At 37.8% G+C, this 20,012-nt stretch overlaps 1 protein-coding gene and 1 non-coding gene across 2 annotated transcripts; both read right to left on the reverse strand.

The window, feature by feature from the left end:
• Window positions 1–3,745: 3,745 nt before the first annotated feature.
• On the reverse strand, window positions 3,746–3,852 carry LOC118482461. The gene has a single exon (XR_004868496.1). It is a non-coding gene; the product is annotated as a small nucleolar RNA R71 (small nucleolar RNA).
• An 8,134-nt stretch (window positions 3,853–11,986) lies between these two features.
• LOC110875712 (myosin heavy chain, clone 203-like) lies at window positions 11,987–19,564 on the reverse strand. The gene is made up of 5 exons (XM_022123918.1): window positions 19,378–19,564; window positions 19,255–19,299; window positions 12,980–13,355; window positions 12,733–12,836; window positions 11,987–12,042 (listed from the first exon to the last, which is right to left on the reverse strand). Exons 1-5 carry the CDS (start codon window positions 19,562–19,564, stop codon window positions 11,987–11,989), a joined length of 768 nt encoding a protein of 255 aa, XP_021979610.1.
• Window positions 19,565–20,012: the final 448 nt, after the last annotated feature.

Raw genomic sequence — 20,012 nt, forward strand, 5'->3', positions numbered from 1 at the left:
CTTCCCAAGGATGGGATATTTTACACATGTATGCTCGTATTGGAATTATATTTTTAAGTCCTTTTTAGAGAATATATGTATAACCATATTCATGCATAAAACCAACCTCCGATACTTTGTATTTTGTTACAAAAATTATGGCGAGGTTTATGTTTGAGAAACATGGTCTAAAATATACTAGTAAACACTTGTCTAGAAAATATTTACTAAGTGTTAGGATTTTCGGAAAATTTCGCCATAGTCTCCTTTGTAAATGGAGGTATCCATGCTAAATAGCATATCATTTTATTTAACATATATCCCGTTAGATCGTTCTCACATAACCAACCCGACATTTAGACATGCAAAATACTACTTATGTCGTTTCAGCTTTAATGTTCAAAACTGGACTGTTTTCGAGCATTTTAATAAAATAGTTAACTCATTTCAAAAATTCTCAAATTTTTACAAAATGTCCTATATGATCCATATATTATTGTGTAAAAATATCGAGGTCCAGTTCATTTCCAATATTTTAGAGAAATTCATTTGCCGGACTGCAATCAGATTTGTCACTTTCTGACTGCAGTCTACGGAATAATTCACTAAAACTTTATCGTAAGTCCGATTGACGAAATTCCAGTTGGAGGATCACCGCGACAACAGTGACCATCTATAGTAAAAATTCCATGAGCTAATTCTACTCAGGTTTCAAGTTATGACAAAGAATACAACACACATTTTCTGCAGTAAAAACACAGCTTGAGCTGCTATCCAAAAACAGACCTTTAAAAATAGTAAACGACCTTGAAAAATTACGATTCCAGTGCCATTTAATCCGTTTTTCGAAAACGCATATTTTAGGCTTCAGAAAATCAGTTTTTCGATTTATAATGATCCAGTTACAGCCTGTTGAAGTTGGATGAAAATGCTAATCAGCATGCTTTTTAGAGTGTAAATGTTACTAAAACGCGTCAACAATTGTTCTATCAACGGGTTTGTTGAGAAATCAATGATCAAACAACATGCATGCTTATACCAACTTAATCCAACCAGATTTTATGTAAGTTTATGTCCATTTTCTAGTTCATTCTCTTTTATGTTCTTGTGTTAAACATTAACTACAATCCTTCGAATAATCAACGTAGAAGTGATTCAAGAGTTAAATCGAAGACTTACTGATGTGTGTAAAATGCAACATATAAATCACATCAATTAAGGCATAAAACTAACCCTTTTTAAGTACTAATGTTGGAAAAAGAGTGTTTTTGTCTTCCTTTTGTATTTTCAGGATGAAATGAGCTCAAAATCACAAAAGAAGCAAAAAGACAACTAATTCTAGCATAAATACAAGAAAAGGAACAAAAGTAGACTGCCCGGACCCTCAACGGCACCTCCCAAGGCAAAGAAGAGAAAACAGAGACTGAACACGCCCCGTGTCCAGCGAACACGGGGGCGTGCCCAGGAAGCAGCAGAAAAGACAAACCAGTAGAAGCTTCCATTGCCCACCACGGGGCCGTGTCCAGCGGGCACGGGGGCGTGGTGAAAGTACAGCAGGCGCATTAATTGTAATTGCGAATTACAATTAATGAAGAGAGATAATGTCAGACGGGCACGGGGGCGTGTCCAGCGGACACGGGGCCGTGCCCAGCCTTCTGTTCAGCCTATAAATAGGGGTGCTTGGTTTGATTCCATTTCATCCCTTGGCACACCACCTCTCTCACACTTCATCCACCACCCACCACCACCATAACACCATCATCCACCACCATCATCCATTGTCCATCATAGAGTGTGTGAGTCGTCTCGGGATCCAAGATTGATCGTAAGAGTTCTTGACAATCAAGGCCATGTTTGCCTAAGTCTCTTACATCACTTGGTGAAGACAATTGTTTAGTATAATACTTTTTATTTTTAATCTTTTGCACTTTTTTATTTGGTTTTGTATTAATGACTTTAATAACTAGTTACTTATGTTGAAGGTGATCTTTCCTTATCATTTGTCCGTGGTGTCTTGGCGTTATTTTACTGTCTATATAAAATAAAAGATTTTCACCATTCATATCTCCACGGTCTATATGGAGGTATGTTGGCTACCTGGTCGGGGGTTAAGGGAACGGTTTGGTAAGGGTCTTGCCCTTGTTCAGCGTTTAGAGGTCCTGCTTGGGACCTGGGTCAAATTTAGTAGGATCTCCTTCAATGCCCATAGGTATTGGATGGCGGGGATCCAAACTCTTTGACCCCCTCATAAGTTAACTACTATTAATACTATAACCCCGCTATTTAGGACTGTATCCCTGCTGACTCGGACTACTTAGCCGAGGGTAACGTCACCGCCGAAAGCGGGGCCTACCACAATTTGCATTAATAACTTAATTCATTATCTTTCAATAATCCGACCCTTTAGGATTGTATCCTTGCTGACTCAAACTACTGGGTTGAGGGTAACGTCGCCTTCAAAAGAGGGGCCTACTACAATAACTAAGATAATCTCTTAAACAAGTGCAAAAGTGCGAAAATAATCAAAGGTTATACTAATACATGTGTCGGATCCAAGTGATTCATCTTGTCTATCTGTTTTTATTTTATTTTATTTTTCAGCATTTAGTTAGTTTTTATTTTTCTTAGTTTAAAACATTTTTCTCACTTTTTGATTTGATTAGACGTTGAGGATAAACCGGTATTAAAAGCTCTTGTGTCCTTGGACGACCTCGGTATCTTACCAACACTATACTACGTCCACGATGGGTGCACTTGCCCATATGTGTGTTTAGTGTTAGTAAATATCGTGTTTTATAAATTTAAAACTTGGCTAAAAGTGTAAAAAGGGGCTTAAATATACATCTAAATTATATACACACCGACACACATCAAGTTTTTGGCGCCGTTGCTGGGGACACAAGGATTTTAAGAAAGTTAGGAATCAGCGGCCTAATCATATTTTTATTTTTCTTTAATTTTTTAGGATTTTTTCTAAGATTTTCAGCTTCTGCAGAGCTCAACACGGGGCCGTGCCTGGTCGGACACGGGTCGTGCCCAGCATCGTTACTGGCAGTTTTTGTTTTCCAAGTTACAGAAGGCTGACCACGGGGCCGTGCCGGTGCAACATGGGGCCGTGTCCAAACTTCCAGTAACTGGGATCTGGAAAACAATCACTGAAATTCCGACCACGGGCCGTGTTCACTCAACACGGGGCCGTGGTGAACCTTCTGACCAACATTCTTTTCTGTTTTTATTGCAGGACTTGGAACCCGACGCCAACCTCACGTAGTGTATGAGCTCCAGTTCCAATAAAGACATAAAAGAACCACTAGAAGAACCCGAACGCTTTCTCAGAAAAAGGTTAAAAGCCAAAAACCAAGAGAAGGTTTCGGGTGATCCACCTCCAATGGCGGACCAACGTACCCTTATGGATTATCTACGACCCACCGTAGGTAATCTAGGCGCCGCTATAAATGCTCCGAATGTCGAAGCCAATAACTTCGAACTTCGGCCACATTTGATACAAATGCTCCAAAACTCCGCAACCTTCCATGGGCTTGCGGACGAGGATCCCCATCTACATATAACTAATTTCTTGGAAATATGTGATACCTTTCGGATCAATGGAGCATCAAACGACGCCATCCGCCTCCGTATGTTTCCCTTCTCACTAAAAGACCGAGCGAAAGCTTGGCTCAACACCCTCCCAGCTGGATCGGTAAACACCTGGGATGAACTAGCCCAAAAATTTCTATATAAGTATTTCCCTCCTTCTAAAACTGCTAAGTTAATGGCTGAAATTAATACATGTTCACAAGAGGACGGGGAATCCTTATATGAAACTTGGGAAAGGTTCAAGGAGCTATTACGCAAGTGTCCCCATCACGGCCTCGCAATATGGCAACAAGTATCCACTTTCTATAATGGATTGTTGCCACACACTAGGCAGACACTTGATTCTACCTCCGAGGGACTTTTAGGTAATCGACGCCCACACGAAATATATAATCAAATTGAGGAAATTGCTCAAACCAATTTTCAATGGCACACCCCCCGGGGAAATAAGTCGATCACCCCGGGCGCCCATAAGGTCGATGAAAGCATTTCTTTACAAGCCCAAATCGAGGCCCTTTCTTCAAAGATAAAAAAATTGGAAATGACAAAAACAGTCTCGGTTAGGGCTTGTGAAGGGTGTGGTGGGTCACATGAAAATTGGAGTTGCATGAAAGAAACAGACGATCAACAAGAAATGGTAAACTACATTGATAATAGACCTAGGCCGTCGGGTCCCCCAACGGGAACTTACAACCAAGGATGGCGAAACCACCCAAACCTTGGTTGGAGGGAACCCGGCAATAGTAGTAACCAACAAACCCAACGAACAAACTTTCAGCAACCAAGAAATGAGTCACAAAATTTCACTCAACAACAAGGTGGACGAGAAAGGCTCGAAGATACTATATCTCGCCTCGTCTCTGACACTGATAAGAAAAACTCGGAAAGATTTCTACAATTAGAATCTAATTTTAGAAATCAACAAGCTAGCATTCAAAACATAGAAAAACAATTAAATCAAATAGCTCAAAATTTTTCCGAGAGACCGCAAGGCGCATTACCTAGCAATACCGAAACAAACCCAAAGGCGCAAGTTCACCTCATCACACTACGAAACCGCACAGTAGGGCCTGCAGAAGTGCCATCGCCAACGGAAGAAACAATACCGACACCTCTGCAGGAGAAGAACTCTCCTCCATCACCAGAGCCGACCAAGGCTCCTCGAGTTCCGTACCCCGGTAGGTTAATTCGTCAAAAGACAAATGAGCAATTCGCAAAGTTCGAAAGTCTGTTAAAACAATTGCACGTCAATATTCCTTTTATCGAAGTCCTAACCCAAATGCCCAAATACTCTAAATTCATGAGGGACTTCCTTACGCATAAGAGGAAAATTGAAAATTTGCAATTAGTTAATTTAGGCGAAGAATGCTCTGCCCTCGTGCTCAATAAACTTCCCCAAAAGAAAATCGATCCCGGAAGCTTCACGATTCCATGCTCAATAGGGGAATCGCCCGTTCGCAATGCCTTAGCCGACCTAGGAGCTAGCATTAACCTCATGCCCTCGTCAATGTTCAAAAGGCTCGGCTTGGGAACCACGAGCCCTACAAAAATGAGCATACAACTCGCTGATCGATCCGTCAAATTCCCACAAGGTGTCATCGAGAATGTCTTGGTAAAGGTAAGCAGATTCGTTTATCCAGCTGACTTTGTCATACTCGATATGGAGGAAGACACCGAGGTCCCCCTTATACTAGGGAGACCCTTCCTTGCCACAGCCCAAGCAGTGGTGGATATGAATGACGGGACACTCACCTTGAGGTATGGGGATGATGAAGTGAAATTCGGAGTTGGGAAGAGAATAGAAGATGACGACCCGGTCAATTACATGAAGGTTATTGATTCGAGCTTGAATGCTGCTCTCCGACGGTGTAACATGGGACGGCAAGCATCCCACTCAGAAAATATATAACCTCGAATCGGGTCTAGCCAAGGACCCTTATAAACGTGGCGCACCACGGAGGCATTCCGCGGAACTATCCTTAGTTTAGTTTAATCTTTTAGTTTTATTTTGCAGAATAAAACACACTCATGGTGGTAATGGATGAAAAAGGGAACGAGAAAAATGGACCCATGCACGAAGAACAGAGCAACCCGACATAAATCTCCATCACAGAAGGCTCAACACGGGCCGTGCCCAACCAACACGCCCCCGTGCTGAGCCACCTGCAGGAAAACACCCAGTTCAGGTAACTGGACACGGGCCGTGTTTAGCGGACACGCCCCCGTGTCCAGACTTCTGTTTCAATTCTCTAATCTTTGTTACTGGCACTTGACCACGGGTCGTGCCCGGTCACCACGGGGCCGTGTCCAGGATGCCAGTAACATAAATCTTTGCTTTTTAACTTACTTTTACACATTCTAATCGACCAAAAACCTTAAATTGGACACATTGAGGACAATGTGTAATTTAAGTGTGGGGGGGATGCTAAAACCTTAAATTTTGCAAATCCTAAATACAAGCCTTACACAAAACTCTATTGGAACCGCTAAACACCCCAAATTTTTTTCAAAAAACTTTTTCATTTACTTGTCTTAGTTTAAGTTGGGAATAACAAGTTCTAAAAAGGTTATATTTTTAGAAGTTTACAACCGATAGCGTCGTGATAACAAAGAACCAACATAAGAAAATTATGAAACGGCATAACAAGTCTAGTTAAAAATTCGATTATATATACTTGATCACATTAAAAACCCATTCCCACAAAAGTGAGTTTTGAGCCTTTATTGAGCATAAAAATATACATATTTAGACTAAATGCTCATTTTCCGTTTCTTGTGTGAATAGCCGCTTGGTTCTTACAACTCTAGAACTTGCCACAACAATACATTCCCGGTCCTTACCAACTTAAACCCAAGTAAGTAAGTGATGGAGGCATTAGGACTAACCATTTTTTCTTTCAAAACCATTATTTTTCATTTTTTTATCACCTACCCAAAATCCCCCTAGATAGCCCATTTGAGCCTAAACCTTTCATTTCATTACCCCAAAACCCTTTTTACCCACCAAAAACCATTTTTATTTTTCACCCTTTATTTTAGTAACAAGCTCGGTTCTTCGTAAGCTCGCCTTTTTATGTGATGAAAAAAAAAATGATGAAGTCAAAAACAAACAAAAGCTATATAAAAGCTTGTTTGAAGAAATACTTCAAAATAAAAAGTCACTAAAGACAAGGTATTTTACGAAAACCGACGCTTTTTACGATTTTTCGCCCTTTTTACTAACCACTAACCCAACCACCCACCTTTAACCCAAGCCTAACCCTTCACCCAAAAGTCCTCTTGATATTTACAAAGGTAAAAAGTTAAAAAGGAGGAGGATTGATTGCTTGGCAAGCCTATGGAAGGCGTAAGTTCCATGCCGCTCTCGAGTGATTCACTAAAAATATACACCTTCGGCCGAGTGTTGAGTGATCCCCCGTGAGGTATGTGAACTTGTATATAAATGGAATTTTAATAAGGCATGCTATGCCCAAATAAGTAATTTATCTTATGAAACGTTCAAAATAAATCATAACGAATAGGATTGTAAATAAATAAATAAAAATAAAACTTACAAAGACCTTGGATTCCCGACACTCTAGGACAAGCTAAAAACCTTCTCTTCTACCTATTCCATTTGGGAGTGTAAGCCACATTTAAAGAGTTTTGCATGAGGACAAGCAAAAGTTCAAGTGTGGGGGTATTTGATGTGTGTAAAATGCAACATATAAATCACATCAATTAAGGCATAAAACTAACCCTTTTTAAGTACTAATGTTGGAAAAAGAGTGTTTTTGTCTTCCTTTTGTATTTTCAGGATGAAATGAGCTCAAAATCACAAAAGAAGCAAAAAGACAACTAATTCTAGCATAAATACAAGAAAAGGAACAAAAGTAGACTGCCCGGACCCTCAACGGCACCTCCCAAGGCAAAGAAGAGAAAACAGAGACTGAACACGCCCCGTGTCCAGCGAACACGGGGGCGTGCCCAGGAAGCAGCAAAAAAGACAAACCAGTAGAAGCTTCCATTGCCCACCACGGGGCCGTGTCCAGCGGGCACGGGGGCGTGGTGAAAGTACAGCAGGCGCATTAATTGTAATTGCGAATTACAATTAATGAAGAGAGATAATGTCAGACGGGCACGGGGGCGTGTCCAGCGGACACGGGGCCGTGCCCAGCCTTCTGTTCATCCTATAAATAGGGGTGCTTGGTTTCATTCCATTTCATCCTTTGGCACACCACCTTTCTCACACTTCATCCACCACCCACCACCACCATAACACCATCATCCACCACCATCATCCATTGTCCATCATAGAGTGTGTGAGTCGTCTCGGGATCCAAGATTGATCGTAAGAGTTCTTGACAATCAAGGCCATGTTTGCCTAAGTCTCTTACATCACTTGGTGAAGACAAGTGTTTAGTATAATACTTTTTATTTTTAATCTTTTGCACTTTTTTATTTGGTTTTGTATTAGTGACTTTAATAACTAGTTACTTATGTTGAAGGTGATCTTTCCTTATCGTTTGTCTGTGGTGTCTTGGCGTTATTTTACTGTCTATATAAAATAAAAGATTTTCACCATTCATATCTCCACGGTCTATATGGAGGTATGTTGGCTACCTGGTCGGGGGTTAAGGGAATGGTTTGGTAAGGGTCTTGCCCTTGTTCAGCGTTTAGAGGTCCTGCTTGGGACCTGGGTCAAATTTAGTAGGATCTCCTTCAATGCCCATAGGTATTGGATGGCGGGGATCCAAACTCTTTGAACCCCTCATAAGTTAACTACTATTAATACTATAACCCGGCTATTTAGGACTGTATCCCTGCTGACTCATACTACTTAGCCGAGGGTAACGTCCCCGCTGAAAGCGGGGCCTACCACAATTTGCATTAATAACTTAATTCATTATATTTCAATAATCCGACCCTTTAGGATTGTATCCTTGCTGACTCAAACTACTGGGTTGAGGGTAACGTCGCCTTCAAAAGAGGGGCCTACTACAATAACTAAGATAATCTCTTAAACAAGTGCAAAAGTGCGAAAATAATCAAAGGTTATACTAATACACGTGTCGGATCCAAGTGATTCATCTTGTCTATCTGTTTTTATTTTATTTTATTTTTCAGCATTTAGTTAGTTTTTATTTTTCTTAGTTTAAAACATTTTTCTCACTTTTTGATTTGATTAGACGTTGAGGATAAACCGGTATTAAAAGCTCTTGTGTCCTTGGACGACCTCGGTATCTTACCAACACTATACTAAGTCCACGATGGGTGCACTTGCCCATATGTGTGTTTAGTGTTAGTAAGTATCGTGTTTTATAAATTTAAAACTTGGCTAAAAGTGTAAAAAGGGGCTTAAATATACATCTAAATTATATACACACCGACACACATCACTTACAACTAGCACAAAGGCTAGGGATGAACTTGTGAACAAAAATGATGATGAAAATGGGGTGAAAATGCAAGGTGTGATGTTTCTTCAAGACTCCAAGCTCCAAGCTTCACAAGACTTCTTCTAGCACTTGTTTTGGACTTGAAAGTGGATCAAATGAGTGGGTGTTGAAGTGATGGTGGTGGTGGCGGATATATGCAGCCGAGAAGGAGAGAGGGAGTGAGAAAATGGGGGAGTGAACTTGTTGGTGAAGGTGAAATGATGAGATTAAGCTCTAGCCCAACCTATTTGTAATGATTGTGATATCTTGGCAATTGTAGTAAATAAAAGAGGTTCATTAAAAAAATAGAAGGAATATTTGGTAGGGGATTTGAAATGATTGAGGGTGGGTCCCCTTGCTTGAGCCGAAAATTAGAGAGGGGGGGTTAATTGTAAGTTTTTATTATAAGTAGGTGATTATTTAGAAGGTTTAAGGTATTTTCTAAAGTAGTAAGTGTATGACATATTTTTATAGTGTGTGGGGACTTTTGACACCATAATTAGTTAAAAATACTAAAATAATGTTTCTGACAAAATTTTGGTGTCCCGGGTAATGTCCGGTTGTTCGGTTAAGTACCGTTTCGTTAAAGTGTTAAATTGTACCGTATAGTGTCTTTTATGCATATTTTTGTAACATAATTAATTTCCAACACTTAGGAAAGCATTCATAACCATTTAGTCAAATCTCTGCATAATACGAGTGTGTTAAAAGCTGAATTTTTGTTGAAAATGCAGAATTTTGTACTTAAAATGAGTTTTAGGCACTTTCCGGCACTCAAACTATCACCTAGTGACACCGTCTTATGGTCCTCACTCCCCTACACCCATACTAGTGTAGTACTTTGTCCCTGGCCCATACTGGGTCTCAAAACACTGTCTGTCTATGTACTGGCACTGTCAGTATATTTCTGAGTTATCCGCTTAACTGTGCTAACTGTGCTTTGTGCATTAGTTTTGTCACTAAAGTTTGTATGTCATGAATGGAGTGACAGTATCAAATGTGATGCATATGTATGTATGTTACAGAAATCAGAAAGCAGTTTACGTCATCAGTAGTAATCAAGCACAGTCATTAAGCACGTAATTAAGATTAATTTATTGTGCGGATACCTGGTTTAGTGAGGGTTGTCACAGATTGTCAGTATAGTGATCCACTTAAATTTTCACGCAAAGTTCAACTGTTCCGATATACGAAATTAGTGTTTTAAGTACTTAAACTTATGCGCGTGTACCACCTCAGAATATACTCCCGTATCCAGACTTCTATATTCAGTTTTACAGGTGAATGTACACTAATGATATCTGTAAACGGGTAATGCGAGACCATGAGAGCTCAGGTTAGAACTTCCGTTCGTACAGAGAGATGATGGCTCGACTTTAGGTGTGTCCCGTTTGGGGATCTTTTCTTCAACAGCACATGATTAGCATTTTGCAATGTTTCATCATTTTTTATGCTGAGGGTTGGCTTTAAGATTAAAGCTTTGCAAAGTATTATACGAGGACTAGGCTATTGCTCCCGCAAAATCAGAAGTCCTGGTATAATACCCCAGATATCACCACGCACAAAGACCTAGTATGTTAGAAATAGAAAATCTTTCAAACAAGATTTCGGGGGTTACCTATATATCCGAGAGATGTTCCCCACGAGATAAGTAAATATTTGAATTTAGGTTTATATCTCGAAAACAATCTATTAAATGTGTAAAAACCTACTGGCACATCGACAGTGAGATCGTTTATCACATTTTTTACTTTACAATTCTTTAGCGTGTTGTGATAGTCCACTGATGTACTATCATTTCCTCTTATTCTCAACAACCTCTTTTTCAATTTTTCGATGTTTTTGATTTTTCAAATTTTATCATGTTTTTGTATTTATCAAATTTTAGAAATTTCTTAAAATTTTTACTCCCCCTAAAATCAAAATATATTTCAATTTTGATTTTCTAGGAAAATTTGAAAACAAACTGTACAATAAAATGACAACTGTTGTGAATTGTTTCAATTCGCCATTCACTCGGCATAAACAATCAGAACTCCCCCTTACAACAAACTATTTTCCCATTATGATTTCAAAACACTTAAGTTTGTTTTAATCAAAATGGTTTTTCCGGAAAATAAGTTTTGTTGATTTTACCACTTGTAAGATTGGGGATTCATTCATCACTTTGTTTTCTCAAACATTTGAATGAAAGTTAAATCAAGTTCAATTTAATGACCTTGATTAACCACTTTTAGGTAAAACCCACTTTTCTACCATTTGTTGATTCACTCAAACAAACATATATAAGAATAATGTCGATTCCTGCTCCACGATTACCAACTAGGGAGCTCCGGCAAGTCCAGAGTTTAGTCATGATAGGTTCTATCCCAGATACTGACCCGGGATGAACCAATTTCATCTGGTTTCTTCGATTTCTTCTCATAAAATTCTTTAACCCCCTTTACCTTCCCATCAATCATTTTTCCAAAAATGTTTTGAACAGTGGGGTTAAAAGCCTTTTCAACATCAAATTCTTTCTTTTCAGGAAAGAATTGATTTGAAACCTCAACTTTACCAATTTTAAATTTCAAATTTTCAGCCCGCAATGGTGGAAAATTTGCATCATCCAATGGCGGAACTGATTTCTCTTCTTTTATCACAACTTGTGGCTCCTCTGATTTTGTGGAATCAGATTCATCGCCAGACCTTTCATCTGATTTCTTAACAATCCACTTGCGATTGTCAAGATTAATTTTCCTGTTGTAAACCCTTTTTGAACATTCTCCAATCTCAAATGTTGAGTTTTCAAAAACTTTAAATCTTTTGGTTGGTGGTTTACTTTTCTAAACAACTTTTTCTTTCAGTTTAAGAGACACTCCCTGTTGTGTGTTGGTTGCCTTTGAACAGTTTCTGGCAATATGACCAACTTTATTACAGTTGAAACAAGTTCTTGTCTCTTTTTTCTTCTGAGCAACTTTCATCTTCATTTCATCTTGCTTCCTAGCAAGGAATTATTTGTTTGATTGTTTTCTGAACACTTTCTGCTTTTCTTCTTCAGATGATGTTCCTGAAACAAAAACAGTTTTTGGTTTATAAGGTTTCTCATTTTTATGATTTTCTGGTGGAATAAAACCAAGTCCTTTCTTTTTGAAATTACCGTTATGGTTTGGTTTCTTTCGATAACCTGAACCAGAACTATAACCTTTTTTTCTTGTTTAACCTTTGTTGATCTCTTGAGGTGTATTTTTTAGGTTTTTCAGTAAAATTTACATCTTTTATTTCAGAAATATTAATTTCTGTTAGTTTGAAAACCTTTTTGGTCATTTCATTTTTGACACCTCTTATTGGAAATACCTCATCAGAATATAATCTGTCAGAATCATTCAAAGTATATGCTACTTTGATTGGTTCATCATTCAAATTAGATTTTGATAACAAAAATTCTTTATTATAAACCCGTTTGTCCTTTTTTACTGTGAATTTGACGTGTAGGACTCAGACTTTGACTCTGACTTGGATTCCTCTATTTCATCCTTATCCAACACCTGATCGACCACTTTCTTTATTAACTCGGACTCATGATCAGTGTCAGATGATGTGAATGTGACATCAATGTTTTCTGGCAAGTTATCTGAAGACTTAGACTCCCACTGTAAGTTTGTTGCCTTTTTTACTCTTTCTGAATTTGGATTTCGAGGAGAATATCCATTTTCGAGCGGGGGTGGACACTTGTTATAACCAACACTTGGTTTCTTACCAGAAGTCTTCTCTTCGGTATCTTCGTTTGTTTCAGAATCCTTCTCTTCAAATTTTTCTTCTTCAAATGTCTTCATGTCTTCCACTTCCACTATAGGATAAATCCTGTCAACCACAAAAGTAGAACATGAGTAACTTTTTAATAACCTATTTACTCTCTCGGTTTCTATTCTCTGAATTTCCAATTTCTTTTCAAGCTCAGCACACATCTCAGTGAATAGTTGACACTATCTAGCTGTCTCATGTACGCTCCTTTAAGTGTCTTCATTGATGTAGCTTGTTCACTGCTTGACTCGTTGTATTGATTCATTGCTTTGCTTAAGACATCATATGATTCTTTCATCCTGTTCAAGTTGTGAATCAATTCACTATTTTGCTTCTTCATAGTCTCACAGTTTTCACAATTTTCAGACACTTTTTCTGCAACAGCTTCCTTTTTAACCTCAAATACTGGAATTTCTTTATCCTGCTTCTTTATCTCACGAACTTCTTCTTCAACATTTTCATCTTTCTTTGCTAAATACTTTCTTATTTTCTCTGACCAATAATCATCAGTAAGATAATCATCACTATTATCTTTAACAATTTGAGCAACAAAAGCTTTAGCTTTTAAGATCTCTTTGTCTGGACAGTAATTGTCCCAGCTAAAATTTTCTCAGCTAAATCCTTCTGGTAATCTTTCATCATCTTGATTTATCAGACATGCTTTATTATCAGCTGGAATATATTTATCCCAACTGAAATCTTTTATTGAACTTCCATCATTTTGATTGACCAGACACGCTTTCTTTGAATCTTCAATCTCCTTCCTAGCATGAGCGGTTTGTGGCTGTTGTTGTTGAAATGGCTGTTGAGCAACTTGATGATAAACTGCTTTTCGATAGTAGTCATTGTTTCCAAAGGGATTTTGTGCTCCACTTGCTTCACGATTTGTGCATTCTCTCTTGAAATGCCCCTTTTCCCTGCAACGAAAACAAGTAACTTTAGATTTATCAAATCCTAAAGTAGAGACATTTGCATCACGGAAATCATCTCTTCCCGTAATTTGTTTAAACTTTTCAGCTCTTCTCAACACGCTCGCCAAACACCACTTTATATCCATCAACTCCATCTCCTCAGCATCAACCTGATCGTAATCCTCTTTAGTCAACATAGGATTTCCGATCCTCCCTGCAACCAAACTTCCATACGACTCTAGCACAGTCACCAACAAAGATATATGGCTTTTTGCAACTTCTTCTGAGTAGTTCTGGGCATTCTCAAGATTTAAAGCAATGTTGCATTGAAGAACTTTGCCACTCTTTGTTGCAGAAAAATGTGGATCAAATGATGGAAATGAAGTAAATCCCATTTTGCTACTTGATCCATGAGATGAACTTTCAGAAGAACTTTTTGCATTGAAGGCAGTTTCAATCTTTGGAGAAATGTTGGTTTTATCACTAACATCACCTTTCTAATACAAACCAATGTGTTGTTCTCCATCATAGTTCTTCATTCTTGCTATCTTTCTTTGTTCCATCTCTTGTGCTTCAAGTTGTTTAATAAACTTGCTCAGCGTCATCTTATCAAAACCTGGTTTGTTTTTCAACATCAAAAGATACGTGCCCCAGACATCATGTGGCAATGCATCAGCCAACTTTTCAATCAATTCATCTCTATCTTTATTGATGCTCAATCTGCTCATATTCTTCAGTAAATTGCAATATCTTTCAATGATCTGCTTGGTGCTTTCATTTCTTAAACCACGGAATAAATCAAATTCCTTCTTCAAAAGTGACCTTTTGTTCTTGATCATCTCATCACTTCCAAGAAACTTTGATTCTAATTCTTTCCATATCGAACATGCACTTCCGTTGTGTTGAAGTAAAATCAATATGTCTTCTTTAATAGCTTGCTGCAAAAGACTAACCATCATTTTTTCATCATTATATTTCTTTTTCTCTTCAGTATCCAGATTTCTAATTTCAATTTTCTCTCCATTGTTCCCAACTTGTCTACTGTATTGAAATTCAGTATGTTCCCATGCGTCTAAGTGATATGCTTGAACCCAGTTCCCAAAACGTTCGGCCCATCCACTGTATTCCTCGATACTCATGAGCTTAGGCGGTTTTTGCGTTGTCCCCGTTTCAGTTTTTGCGTTGTCCCCGTTTCCATGATTCAGTTTATAAAATTTCACAACCACAGCTTTTTCTCACGAAATGAAATACACTTCTCAAATGAAATGAGCTTTCATACGGAATCAACTTTCAAACGAAATTTTCCTTTCACACGAAATACACTTTCACACGGAATGAAGTTCACACGAAATGAACTCTCACGCGAAATGAATCCTCTGTTTCATACGAAATGAAGAATATGATTCACACGGAATGAATCTTGGTGCGGAATGATGACTTGGTACGAAATGAAGTACTATTTCGCACGAAATAACAGTCTAATGTCCAATTTCAAGCGAAATGATCTCTCGTACGAAATGAAATCTGATTTTGTGCGAAATGAAATCTGATTTTGTGCAAAATTAATGCAAGCTTCAAACGAAATGATATCAATTCCGTGCGAAATGCAACTTTCGGACAGTTTTTGAACAATTTAATTAGGTTTTACTTTGAATTAAGGTCTGAAACTTTCTAGGGTTTGTTAAAACAGTGTTTTGCACATTATATTTGAAAATCAATCCATTTTAACCATGAAAACTTGTTCAATTTTGGAAAGAAGGTGTAGAAATCAGAATTTGCAGCTGAAATGGTAAGAACTCTTCCTCCTGAGTTCTGATACCACTTGCAGGATCGTTTTCTGACCCAAACGAGTCGTTCAGAAGAGATCTCGTCCGATACAAAAGGCGGAAACAGATGTATTAGAGTTATTTCAGCTGTATTGCACGAGAAATCACTTTAAACTGTCTCGGTATTGCATCAACACACAACCAAGACCTTGAATCGATGCGTCTCAATAAACCACGAAATCGTCTGTTCCCTCTGGCAATGAGAGAATAGGTGCGCTGCAAAGTCTTTCCTTTAAGTGCTGAAACGCGGACTCCTGGGCATCACCCAACGATAGGTGACACCCTTCTGAGTCAGAGAAGTGAGGGGTTGCGCAATCTTGGAGAAATCCTTGCTGAACCTTCTGTAGTAACCCGCCAAGCCCAAGAATTGGCGGATTTCGGTTGGTGTACGGGGTGCAGGCCAGTTTTTGATCGAGTCAACCTTGGATGGATCCACATGAATCCCATCCTCGTTTACCACATGGCCTAAGAAGTGGACTTCACGAAGCCCATAAACATGCATTCCTCGTATTTCGTGCGAATTGATCATGTGATTTCGTGCGAAATAACTTACATGTCATTTCGTGCGAAATGCCCATAAACATGCATTCCTCGTATTTCGTGCCCTAATCTAAACAATCTAATACAAGACTCGATACAAGACGAAGTCGACAGACGTATGCACCAAAACATAAGTTTCATAAAAGATAAGATATAATAAATTTAGAAACCCTGCTAACCACTTGAAAACACAAACCGAACACATCATTTTCAAGTATTGTACAAAATGATTTAACATATCAATTTCTGATGACCCACTTGCATGTATATCAATTTTCTTTTTAAACATCTTCAAACAAGCTTTCCCAAACCTGTTCGTCATGTTTAGCACTCGGAATTTTGAAAATCAGCTTTTCAACATCAGTTGTCTAAAAATTTTTTTTTTTTCAAAATTATGCTAAAACACACCGAAAATCTTTTTGGATTTTTGATATAATATGAAATGCAGTACAGAAATATTTACATACAATATTTTTTGTGAGTTTGTGTAAGAGGATCATATCAGTTTTTGAGACAAATCACCAACACCGTTAAACTTTAAACATTTTAAGTTCTAAACGATTCACTTAGATTGTCAGTATACTGGTCCACTTAAATTTTCACACAAAGTTCAACTGTTTCGACATATGATATTAATGTTTTAAGCACTTCAACTTATCCGCGTGTCCCACCACTTGAATATACTCCCGTATCCAGATCCCAATATTCAGTCTTACAGGGGAGTATACCTAGATGATATCTATTAAAATGGTTAAATGCAAAACCGTGAGAGCTCAGGTCAGAACTTCCGTTCAGCAGAGAGATGACGGCTCGACTTTTGGTGGATCCCCTTTAGAGGATCTTTTCTTCAACAGCACATGATTTGCATTTTGCAATGTTTTATCATTTTTATGCTGAGGGTGGGCTATATTTCAAGCAAGCGAAAAGTATTCTCCAGGGACTAGGCCATTGCTTCCGCATTATCAGAAGTCCCGGGATAATACCCCAGATATCACTAAGTATAAAGACCTAGTATCTCAGAAAGAGGGACCTTTCAAACAAGATTTCGGGGGTTACCCATATATCCAAGAAATGTTCCCCATGATATAAGCAAGTTTGAAATTTAGGTTTATATCTCGAATACAATCTACTGAATGTGTAAAAACCTACTGACACATCCACAGTGAGATTGTTTATCACATTTTTAACTTTCCATTTCTTTAGCATGTTGTGATAGTCCACTGATGTACTATCATTTCCTCTTTTTGACAACAAAACTCGTTTTTTTAATTTTATCATGTTTTTGTCTTTTTTTCAAATTTTCAAATGTTTTTGGATTTTCTGAAATTTTTACTCCCCCTAAAATGCAAATACATTTAAAGAAATTTGAAAACAAACTGTACAAACAATGCAACAACTGATATCAAATCACTTCAGATCGCCATCCTCTTGGCATAAACAATCAGAACTCCCCCTCACAACAAACTATTTTCCCATTGTGATTTCAAAACACTTAAATTTGTTTTAACCAAATGGTTTTTCCGGAAAATAAGTTTTGTTGATTTTATCACTTGTAAAATTGGGTTTCATCACATTGTTTCTCAATCATATGTAGGAAAAACAAGTACAAATTAATGTCCTTGATTTACCATTTAAAAGTGAAAACCTTTCTCAACCACTTGTAGGTTCACTTTTCAACCATACCATTTGTACATCAAAGTATAACAATATAAAGATATAACCTGTAGATTTACCAACCAAACAAATCAAGAATGATGCCGATTCCTGCTCCACGCTTACCAACCTAGGAGCTCCGGCAAGTCAGGAATTTAGTTAGGAAAAACTTTCCCCCAAGCCTGACCAGCCTTGGGAGATTCTGGGACACATCTATCCCACCAACATTTTGATTTGTAAAACTCTTTTGCACCCTTTACCTTCCTATCAACCATCTTACTGAAAATATGTTTGACTTTCCCGTTGAAAGCCTTCTCAACATCTAATTCTCTCTTATCAGCGAAGAACTGATTTGAGATCTCAACCTTCCCAACTTTTGACTTCAGATTTTCCTTTGACAATGGAGGAAAATTCTCATCATTCATCTCTGGAACGGAATCCACAATCTTTTTCTCAACCAAAGACTCCTCTGATTTTATGGAATCAGGTTCATTGTCAGAATTACTCTCAGATTTAACCACCCATTTTTGCTTATTCAAATCACCTTTTCTTTTGTAAAACCGTTTTGAACTTTCACCTTTTTCAGAACTAGAATTTTCAAACATTTTATCATTTTTCAAAGATAGTTCTGTCTTATCAACAAATTTTCTTCTCGAATCAAAGTTAGAAGAAACTCCCTGTTCTTTGTAGTTGGACTTGGGACAATTCCAAGCAATATGCCCAGCTTCTTGGCATTTGAAGCAGGTTCTTCTATCAACTCTTTTAGCAAACTTTCTCACATTCTTCTTCACTTCAGCAAGAAACTCCTGGTTTGACTGTTTCCAGAAAGATTTCTTCTGTTCATCCTCTGAACTTCCACCTGTAACAAATTTTGTTTTTGGTTTAAGATTTTTCTCATTTTTATAATTTTCTGGTCTTGTAAACCCTAAACCTTTCTTTTTGAAATTACTGTTACGATTTGGTCTCTGTTGAAAACCATAACCAGAAGCGTAACCTTTTTTCTTGTTCATTCTCTGTTGAACTCTTGAAGTGTATTTTTTAGGTTTTTCAGAAAGATTTAAATCTTTTGTTTCAGAAACATTAATTCTGTTAATTTGAAAACCTGTTTGACCTTTTCAGTTTTGGCACTTCTTATTGGGAATTCCTCATCAGAATATAATTTGTCTGAATCATTCAATGTATATGCTACTTTGATTGATCCGTCATTCAAATTAGATTTTGATAACAGGAATACTTTATTGTGAACTCTTTTAACCGGTGAACTCGGACTCTTCTCAGACGAACTCAAACTATCTGACTTAGACTCCGACTTTGACTCTTCATACATATCCAACACCTGATCGACAACTTTCTTTACTAACTCAGACTCATGATCAGTGTCAGACTCTGTGAATGTGACATCAATATTGTCTGGTAATTCATCAATGATTTCAGACTTTAACTTGATGTTGAGAGCCTTACTAACTCGTTCCTCATTTGGATTTCTGGGAGAATAACTTTCAAAGATTGGGGGTGGACATCTGTTATACTTGACACTTTGTTTCTTACCAGTGTTAGTATCTTCAGTCTTTTCCTCTTTGAGTGCCTCTAGACCTGCAATAGTAGGATAAACACGATCAATCAAATAATCACATGTTGTATAACTCAACAGTAATCGTTTGATCCTTTTACTCTCAATCTTTTGAAGTTCTAACTCCTGCTTGAGCTTAGCACAGTCTTCAATATACTCATTGATGACCTTCTGCTTCATCATCAATGTTGAGCTCATTTTCTCCATTGCATTTTCGATTTCTGAATTCGTCTTTTTCAATCTATCAACTGTTTTGTTCAGCACATCGTATGACTCTTTCACATACATTACATCAGACAGTAATCTTCTTTAATCTTCTCTAATTCAGCAACCTTATTATCTTTCTCCTCACAAGCTTTGCAAGATTCTGAACATTTCAAACATGGTTTTTCAATTTCAACCACTTTTTCAATTATCTTCTCAACTTCGACAGTCTTTTCAACTTCAACAAGTTTCTCGACTTCAACAATTTTTTCTATTTCGACAATCTTCTCTACTTCGACAACTTTTTCAACTTCAACTATTTTCTCTACCACTTTCTCCACTTCAACAATTTTTTCTACTACATTCACAGTCACTGCTTCAACTTTTGTTTCTCCAGCTTCTGTCTTTGCCTTTTCATCAGCGAGTAACTTTGCTGCTTCCAGCTCTCTCTTCAATCTGACAATTTTCTTCTGATTCGGCATCTCCATTTTATCTGCAAAAAACAAATTGAAACTATCAGGATCAATACCTT

This window comes from Helianthus annuus, chromosome 9 (assembly GCF_002127325.2).
Source record: "Helianthus annuus cultivar XRQ/B chromosome 9, HanXRQr2.0-SUNRISE, whole genome shotgun sequence".
In the NCBI taxonomy this organism is placed as follows: Eukaryota; Viridiplantae; Streptophyta; class Magnoliopsida; order Asterales; family Asteraceae; genus Helianthus; species Helianthus annuus.

What these genes read in the sequence shown, in the direction of transcription:
- LOC110875712 (XM_022123918.1), bottom strand. Translation starts at nt 19,564, where the DNA reads ATGTATGTGAAAGAGTCATACGATGTGCTGAACAAAACAGTTGATAGA. An exon ending in AGAACTTCAAAAGATTGAGA is followed by an intron (nt 19,300 to 19,377) that starts GTAAAAGGATCA and finishes CTACTATTGCAG; the next exon opens with GTCTAGAGGCACTCAAAGAG. An exon ending in GACTGAAGATACTAACACTG is followed by an intron (nt 13,356 to 19,254) that starts GTAAGAAACAAA and finishes ATTACTGTCCAG; the next exon opens with ACAAAGAGATCTTAAAAGCT.